This window comes from Neodiprion lecontei, chromosome 3 (genome assembly GCF_021901455.1).
Source record: "Neodiprion lecontei isolate iyNeoLeco1 chromosome 3, iyNeoLeco1.1, whole genome shotgun sequence".
Classification (NCBI taxonomy): domain Eukaryota; kingdom Metazoa; phylum Arthropoda; class Insecta; order Hymenoptera; family Diprionidae; genus Neodiprion; species Neodiprion lecontei.
Window position 1 is genome coordinate 41,045,062 of NC_060262.1, and position 8,492 is coordinate 41,053,553.

Here is an 8,492-nt window from a genome sequence, read left to right on the forward strand (position 1 = left end):
GGTTTTCTCGCTCAATTTCCACAGACACCACTGACAGGTTGCCAGCTGCAACAGCCAGTCTGCCACGATTGGCGTATAACCTCCAACTTCAAGTATGACTAATTTGAATAGCAATATTACCCATTGAAAGATGTCATATTAGGGCTTCCTTATTACGAAGTTATTGTGTATGAATGTGATTTTATTTGGGACCATTCCTGGCGGAAATGGCAATATTAAGAAGAAGGAAAATTAACTTGAAAGCCGTCAAGGAACTGGATGGTTTTCCCAAAGTACCTGACACATATATTAAACAATCTGCTGTTGGTGGTACATGTAAGTAAACCAGCGTTTATAATGTCTATAGTTTGTTTATGATGCTTACAAACTTTTCTGTCCAATAAATTCATATGATTTTGTGTCTAGTGGAACATAATGTTAGCTCAAGTCAATACAGCGTTTCATTTTAGGCATTCGCTAGGTGCATTCAAATAACAAAATCATTCTTTAGTTTCAGTGTTGAGTTTCTGCGTCATAGCTTACTTGGTGATAGCAGAGACGCAATATTTTCTCGATACTCGCCTGCAGTTTAAATTCGAGCCTGACAATGACTTCATAGATGCTAAACTAAAAGTCAATATTGACATAACAGTAGCGATGCCATGCAGTCGCGTGGGCGCCGACATACTAGATTCTACTAATCAAAATTTGATGGGATTTGGAACATTAGAAGAGGAGGACACGTGGTGGGAACTGACGCCTGAACAACGGAACCACTTCGATTCTCTCAAATACATGAATTCATACCTAAGAGAAGAGTACCATGCTGTCCACGAGCTTCTGTGGAAGTCTAATCAGTTGTCACTGCTAAGTGATATGCCAAAACGGTACAAACTTCCATTTCCTCATTTCTGCATCTAATTACAATTTTCTTACATCATTAAAAATGTGCAATCTAGTTTCAATCTCATGACAGTCCAAAGCAGTAAATAGCGTCAAGTTGAAATGTATTTTGTCAAGAAGACCACGCATAACAAATTCTACATTTTTATTTCAGAAAAAATTACCCTAATCACACTCCAGATGCTTGCCGCATATATGGCAGTTTAGACGTAAATAAGGTCGCTGGTAATTTTCATATCACTGCAGGAAAATCATTGTCACTCCCTAGAGGACATATTCACATATCTGCTTTTATGACCGAACGTGATTACAACTTTACGCATAGAATCAACAGGTTTTCCTTCGGTGAACCAAGTCCTGGTGTTATACATCCACTTGAAGGAGATGAAAAAATAAGCGACCATAGTGAGTTCTTTCGTCTAATACGATTATAATTTATTCAACGCAAAAATATCATGGTTTGTTTTTATTTTCAATAACATATTCAATAATTTAGTAAAGAACGATAAATTTGTCATTAATTTTAAACGCATTTTTTTTTTTTTGTTATCACATTATATAATCCTCAGTGTTTTGAAATGTAGAACATGATTTTTATATATCTGCTGTCAGCGCAGCATTTTGTTATGAAAGCAAATAAATTAACCTTTTATTGTATCATTTCCAGGTATGATGTTATACCAGTACTTTGTGGAGGTAGTTCCCACAGATGTCAGGAATTTATTGCGGTCGTACAAGACTTATCAGTACAGTGTAAAAGACCACCAGCGGCCCATTGATCATCACAAAGGCTCGCATGGCATTCCTGGAATTTTCTTCAAGTATGATATGAGTGCTTTGAAAGTTAAAGTTACACAACAAAGAGATTCAGTATTTCGATTCCTAGTTAAACTTTGCGCTACTGTTGGTGGTATCTTTGTTACTAATGGTGAGTATCCCCGAATGTCTTTTAATATTAAGAAAATCCATTGTACATGAGGTGTAATCTCATCAGGCACACTTATTGTTAGTCAAGTGCAGATGTCAGTTTTATCTCTGCATTAGTAATTATCAACAATTATACGAACTTGTAAATAATTCAGGCAAGCTTTAATTTCATTCTCTTACAGGGCTGTTGAACAATTTAGTACAGATATTCTGGTATTTGATCACGTGCCAATTTCTCAAGAATCAAGATCCTCGAAATGAAGAAGAACTAGTTGTTTCGTCACCAGTTGTCCAAAACGAAACTCCAAGTTCTGTGGATTTGCTCACAGCAGCGTCCCCGCCGATTTTAAATATTGAACTTAATTCAAAGAAATAATTTTTCCGTATGGAAACAACATTGTTCCTATCTTAAGTGTAAGGACTTGTTCACAAGTATTCAACGGGTGACAATTTCCAGAAGTGCATGCAGAGCATTTCTCTGCTTGGCATACATTGATGAGTGTACAGTTACACTCTTTTTTCGAAACTTCAATTCGATTCCCAATTCATAAGTGGATTCATGCAGTTAAAGTGCCGTTCTTACTGTACAATCTTCATATCATCTCTAGGATTATTCATCTGTGGCAATCAAAACATTGATAACAATAACGAATCACGTAAACAATCTACTTACATATTATTCAGATGTATTTGAAATTGATCCAGGGATGAGTACCGTTAGTTTATTTTACGTAATTTTGAATGTGATGAAAGACTCGTGAAAATAGTCAGCCTTAGGGACCTTATGAATCATTCGCATATTCGCACATGACGCGGACCAGGATGTAAAACCTCATAATTACCAATTCAATACGTGTGAGTTGTTAAATCGATTTGGTAATTTTGGAAAACAGTTGTACTTCCAAGCTCATCAATAAAATTTTATATTGTGTAAATATGAACCTGTAAAGAAAAAGTGAAGAATAAAAGTCTCAATAAAAATATATTTTCATTCATCTAGTAGCTCTATAACCCAATTACATTGAATGATTATAATCACGAAATATGAATTAGGAATTATAATTACAAACGTACACAATTTCCAGTAAAGGTACTTTAGTTTGGTTTACGCCACAACTCGTGAAAAACGCTGATCTTAACAAAAATTTGTTTGGTATTGCCTGTAAATGCTGTAACCCGTTCACTATGTCAATATACAGGACCGTCATCTAAATTGTCATCTTCGTCATCAAAGGCTTCTCCATTGTCGAAATAGCTATTGACGTAGTCAGTTCCATCATCCATCTCTTCATCTAATTCTTCCTCTTCCTCCTCGGGACGTTCTTCTAGCTCTTTTTCATCATCTTCGTTATCCCCATCTCCTTCTTTTCCATTGTCATCGACGTCACTTCGTTGACTACTTTCCTTTCTCTCAAGTTCCTTCAACCTCACCTCAACATCAATATCTCTCTTCTTCTTAGCCGGCTCTTTAACAATTGAATCTTGACGGCGCTTATGGCTACTATTCCTGGGTTTTAATTCACCTGGCATCACAGTCCAGTCGTATTGTTCCTCATAACTAGTCTGGTCATTCATCATGTCCTGAAACCAATCCGAATAACGCTCAATGTCCTTATTAACGACGATCGGTTGTACGTAGCTTGGAGTATCTCGGAGAAACTCTGCATAATCTCTTTTTATTTCCAGCATATAGTTATCCTGGTCTGTTATTGTGAAAGGAGTTGGCTTATAATCCAAAGGAGGGTACTTCGGTGGTGGTTGCAGAACTGGACCCGGTAGCGCCTCTCCTCTGCCGAACCCTAATTGTTCGACATTTATAGACATTGAGACCTTGCCTCTACCTCTTCCACGATTTGCCATATCGTGGCAGTGAATAGAAATAACGGTTGAGCGATTTATTAATGCAAGCGATTATCGCTGAACAAATTAGCAGTCTATCATCATTCGAGTCTGTAACGTCAGAGTTCTTTTTCTTCTTTCATTCTTACGTCGAAGGAAAGGCAACGAGCTCTTTAACCTTAAACCGTCAACGGTATCAACTGATGTAAATATTATCACAGTCCCAGAGTGCACCATGAAAATAGTGTCTATGGGTAGGTTCATCGGCGTAAGAATGCCTTGATTAGATACGTATATTGCAGTATGCGTTCCATTGTCAAATCGAGTTAGCTATGAAGTAAGGTAAAGTTAGCCTGCCACTGAAAAGAGAAAGAAGATCTAACGGGACTTCTTTTCTCTCTGTAATGGCGCATGCGCAGTACGCAGCTGACTACGGCAATTACAATAATTTCTGCACACATGTTTCTAAAATAAAGAAGAAGGTCGCAGAAAATGTTTCATTGATGTTTCATTAGTAAGAATTTGCTTGAATTTCGGTCCGTTCTTAAATTGTGGACTCAAGGCCTTATAGTTTACAAATATTGCATTTGCACTATTCGTGTGTAGTGTGGTGAATTCAAACAGCGGGTTGGCAATACGTTACGTTGGTACCACTCTCAACTTTGAGCGGGCCCGGATAGGCGGGATTAGCGGCGATCAACGGCGACTCAACAGTATTTTGCACACCTGCAACTTTTATCATTTTCACTGAGAACGCGAGTCGAATGAAGTTTTAATAAACGCAGACCTGACTTTTCTGAATAACTAGTGCCGTCCGTATATCGGCCATTGACTGATTTGCGTCGTGTCGAAAAGACCGGAGCAGTATTTTGGTAACCTGTACATCTGCATCAGCCTCTGTTTTTTTGACGGGATCTTGGTGATAGGAGAATGTCCGCGGGCGGCGACGGCAGCTCCGTCGGGCTCGGGGAAGTCTTTAATAATACACCTCGACGAGTCCAGAAGCGGCTCTTCACTTCGGGAACTAGTTCGAGCAAGCGAACCCTGTTCCGGGACACCCAAACAGCGAGTCCTAGTGGAGGAAACTCCGGGGATGAATCAGACCTTGGCCCGATGTCTCCCTTGGCACTGAGCGATGCTACACCAAGTAGCGCGACCAATTCGCCTGGTAAATCGCTTACTTCTCCGGTGGTTGGATCCACCGCAGCGGCCTTGGTATATCTTGGTTCCTTGGACTCTAATCTGTGGGAAATGGGGACGCTAAACATGGGCCACGACGAAGCCAATGTCGTACCGTCGTCTCCTTTCAGTGTCCTTAAAACGTTGACCCGATCGGCGAGATATTCTCAACGTCGCAAAACTTGTCCAGTTTTGCCAGAACCAGTGATTCCCATCAATGATGAGAATGAAATAGTTAAAGAAACTCCGCCGACATCTCCCAAACGCTCTGGTAAGAGTTCAGCTTGGAACGAGTCTATAACTGAAACTCCCAAGAGAAAGAGTTTCGGCAAGGAAATTCAGAATGTACAAATTCTCGATTCCAGCATTATTGCCGAAACACCTTATAAGGACGATAGCCCTATGAGAAGGCTGATTACACCTCTGGGTTCGGTTAGCAAAGAGGCTGCACTGCCCCGCTTACATCACAGAAAGTCTCTGAATAGCCTTGCTGCGACAGCACAAAACTCTTCGCCAATAGATGGCAAAGAAAATATATTGAAAAGAACTGCCCGTGATGTAATTATAGAAACTTCGGCAAAATTATTCAAGACTGACGAATGTACTTCCGCTCCCAAGGCCAGGGCTGCGCTCTTCCAAGAAAGGCAACAAGACTTTAAAGTGAGCACAAAAGTGTTCTACAGCTCTTCACCACCCCAAGTCTTACCAAAACAAGACTCCCCGATAAACATTGAACAAAGTGAAGTTCGTCATGGGCAAAAAAGGCGCAGTCTACCTAATAGAAGCAGTCGAGGGAGATCAAGCAAAAGACATAAGTATGGTGAGATCAATGCCGGGATTGGTCATAGAATAAGGAAGCCAAAAGTCAAAAAACACATCTCACTCGCTGATGGGTTTAAGAAAGAAAATGTTAACGATGTTTCTCCCATTGCCACTTCTACTGAGACGTCTTTTGCTGAGTCTAATGTTAGAAATATCACGCAAAATATGGATAACACTTTGCCGAATATCCATGATGAACATTCTGTGGAGAAATGCGCCATGCCTCAATCAAGAGAGTTGGCAGCATCCCCTGAAATTGATACTGCAAAGAAGTTCTTCAAGACCAATAGAACTGTATCAAGAAAGTCTCTGGCTACTGTCACGGTTAATGATTCGATAAAATTACAGGTCTCACATGGTAAAGTAAAGCTAGAATCACATCGATTTATGAAAAGGCAAAATCCCCACAAAAAAGCCAGAATCTCTGATTTATCATTAGATGCCAATGATCTAACAGTCGACGATCCTAGCTTCGGAGTGCCTATAGATAAGACAAGTGTTGATAACATTTTGAAGGTATTGGAAGATGATTGGGCGGATGATGAATATGACACAATGGAGCCCTTAATAAGCACACAAAAATACGCAATATCGCCATTAAAGTCTTCAATCATACTGAATGGCATGTCCATGTCTCCTGCCAGTGAACTCACTAGCATGACATCGGTAATGAACATAAAGGATGCATATGGCCCTACCGCTAACCTTGATCAGGTTTCTAGCAATCTTGATAACTCTAATCAAAACAAAGGAACAAAGTTGTATCCTTTGTTTAACAAGGACTTTGCAAGGACCAAAAGCCTGATGTAAGTAAATGAGTTATATTTTTCCAAGCATCTTGTAAAACTTCTCTTTTTATTTTTATCCGACAGAGACTCACCCAAAAATGTTACCCGTGGCACCAAGAGACCTGCAGGCTGGCAATTATCTGCCAAAAATGGTGCCCAAGATGACCGTCAATATCAACTTGATGTTGGCCAGAAGCAGTTTGGTGCAACTCAGTGCCCTGAATGTAGGGTTGTTTATCAAATAGGAGATCCCAGTGATGAAACTTCTCATCAAAATTATCACGACAGTATGAAGATATTGAAATTCCCCGTAAGTATGTCCTGCAATCCTATTGTTGTGAAATAATAATTATTATTCAACTGTACTTTGGGAAGGAATACACATGCACAGCTAAAAAAGAATACAAATGAAGCAACATTTTTATAAACAGCTGATTTTCAAATAAAGACAATTTGATAAATTTCACTAATATTGCAGGGTTGGAAGCACGAACGAGTAGTGACTACCGACAGTTATACCTCTAGTAGAATTATCTTGGTTGAGGCCTCAGCTCCTAAGTATTGCTGGAAGAAAGTATCAGAGATTTTAGCAGTTATTGACAGGGATTTGGGGTTGGCAGATTCGAAACTTTCTGACTACCATAATGACAAGGTAAATCGATTACTGGCATTTTGTCATAAAATTATTTTTTATAGTTCTAGAGAGTTTACTAACATCCTCAATTCGATTCTCATGTTACAGATATACCTGTATATTAGAGAAAAAGAGATCCTGGGTGTGTTAGTTGCTGAATATGTGACGACGGGCTATCGCTTAATTCCTGATTTACAAAATATTGATTGCTGCAGTTTGCAGAGCTCTTCCATTAAGTGCGGTATTAAAGTGGTATGGACAGCTGCTAGCTATCGGAAACAGGGAATCGCAACAAAGTTAGTGGATGTTCTAAGGTGAGCTCTCACTTAATTATCATATGGACTTGAAGAATTAGATGTCAGGAGGAATTGTTACACACCTGTTGGTTGAAAAGTAAATCAGTGGAAAAAAAACTTCTCGGTTCAGATATCTCAATAACCATTATGGTGGCTTCTGTTATGGCAGTCTAAGAGAAAAACTCCGAAAAAGGCAGTTAAACTTTTTCGATTAATAGCGTGCATATTATGCACTTTTTACTGGTGTCATAATTTAGAAATAAGGTAAGTGTACCAGTTACTGACCCTGTCCCAATTATTTACCTTTTTTGGTTGTATCTGGTTGATCCTTAGTTCTAAAATTACAAGAAAATGAATTTGTAGTGTCTAACCCTTTAGCGATTGATTTTAGTCATCGAGAAATTCACAATTGGTGCCGTAAATTTATAATTTTGTGAAATAAAAGGGCCAATAATTGGGTCTAAAGGCGTCTATAACTAATACACTTACCTTACTGATGACAGTTATGCTGTTGACATTTTACATTGTTATCGGATTTATTATATTTACAGGGCCAACTTCTATTTTGGGTATGTCCTATCCATGGATGACATCGCTTTCTCAATACCAACCCCAGGAGGCAAAGCTTTTGCAGAGAAGTACACCAGTACTAAATGTTTCAAAGTATATAATTAAATTTTCGCGTGCATCAACCCATATAATTATATTTAAATTATTTCAATGTCACTGTAATATTATTTGAAATTTTAACAATTTGGTATTGTTGACACAGAATATAAATAAATAAATAAATAATATTAACCTATGGCTGTATTTTATTTTCAACTTCTGAGCACGGTATTTGAGATGTCTGCTGTAACTATTTACGAGCAAAGTTGCGAGATAGAACCAATAGAACTGCTCTAAGGATAGAACTCACGTGCGTACTTACGGAATCTATAATGGCCGTCGGCGCCGGCAACTTTGGTGGGGATGGTATGGCGAAACTCCACACCTAGATCTTGCACCATGTGGAAATTCCACACCCTCAACGTAGCGAATTTTTTCTTTTTTTTTCGTTTAGAAAAATACATAATCCAGTATCACACGTGATACTTATTTCGTATAATTAAAAATCAAAATGCG

At 38.8% G+C, this 8,492-nt stretch overlaps 3 protein-coding genes and 1 long non-coding RNA gene across 4 annotated transcripts; 2 read left to right on the plus strand and 2 right to left on the minus strand.

Moving 5' to 3' along the window:
- Positions 1-18: 18 nt before the first annotated feature.
- On the plus strand, positions 19-2,792 carry LOC107222147 (endoplasmic reticulum-Golgi intermediate compartment protein 2). The gene is made up of 5 exons (XM_015661384.2): positions 19-315; positions 491-866; positions 1,037-1,287; positions 1,550-1,810; positions 1,992-2,792. Exons 1-5 carry the CDS (start codon positions 207-209, stop codon positions 2,183-2,185), a joined length of 1,191 nt encoding a protein of 396 aa, XP_015516870.1. The 5' UTR covers positions 19-206; the 3' UTR covers positions 2,186-2,792.
- LOC107222129 (DNA-directed RNA polymerase III subunit RPC7-like) lies at positions 2,341-3,983 on the minus strand. Its single transcript, XM_015661360.2, has 2 exons — positions 2,884-3,983; positions 2,341-2,751 (listed from the first exon to the last, which is right to left on the minus strand). Exon 1 carries the CDS (start codon positions 3,667-3,669, stop codon positions 2,998-3,000), a length of 672 nt encoding a protein of 223 aa, XP_015516846.1. The 5' UTR covers positions 3,670-3,983; the 3' UTR covers positions 2,341-2,751; positions 2,884-2,997.
- Positions 2,341-6,651, minus strand: LOC124293566. Its single transcript, XR_006903426.1, has 2 exons — positions 6,530-6,651; positions 2,341-2,427 (listed from the first exon to the last, which is right to left on the minus strand). It is a non-coding gene; the product is annotated as an uncharacterized LOC124293566 (long non-coding RNA).
- LOC107222145 (N-acetyltransferase ESCO1) lies at positions 4,315-8,116 on the plus strand. Its single transcript, XM_015661382.2, has 5 exons — positions 4,315-6,455; positions 6,522-6,747; positions 6,916-7,089; positions 7,180-7,385; positions 7,919-8,116. The coding sequence occupies exons 1-5, from the start codon at positions 4,579-4,581 to the stop codon at positions 8,040-8,042; spliced, it is 2,607 nt and encodes an 868-aa protein (XP_015516868.2). The 5' UTR covers positions 4,315-4,578; the 3' UTR covers positions 8,043-8,116.
- Positions 8,117-8,492: the final 376 nt, after the last annotated feature.

Bases quoted from the DNA above. Each gene is read 5' to 3' on its own strand.
- LOC107222129 (XM_015661360.2), bottom strand. From the start codon at position 3,669: ATGGCAAATCGTGGAAGAGGTAGAGGCAAGGTCTCAATGTCTATAAAT.
- LOC107222145 (XM_015661382.2), top strand. From the start codon at position 4,579: ATGTCCGCGGGCGGCGACGGCAGCTCCGTCGGGCTCGGGGAAGTCTTT. The intron at 6,456-6,521 runs GTAAGTAAATGA...TTTATCCGACAG, and splicing joins GCAAGGACCAAAAGCCTGAT to AGACTCACCCAAAAATGTTA. The intron at 7,090-7,179 runs GTAAATCGATTA...CTCATGTTACAG, and splicing joins CTGACTACCATAATGACAAG to ATATACCTGTATATTAGAGA.
- LOC107222147 (XM_015661384.2), top strand. From the start codon at position 207: ATGGCAATATTAAGAAGAAGGAAAATTAACTTGAAAGCCGTCAAGGAA. The intron at 867-1,036 runs GTACAAACTTCC...TTTTTATTTCAG, and splicing joins CTAAGTGATATGCCAAAACG to AAAAAATTACCCTAATCACA. The intron at 1,811-1,991 runs GTGAGTATCCCC...ATTCTCTTACAG, and splicing joins TGGTATCTTTGTTACTAATG to GGCTGTTGAACAATTTAGTA.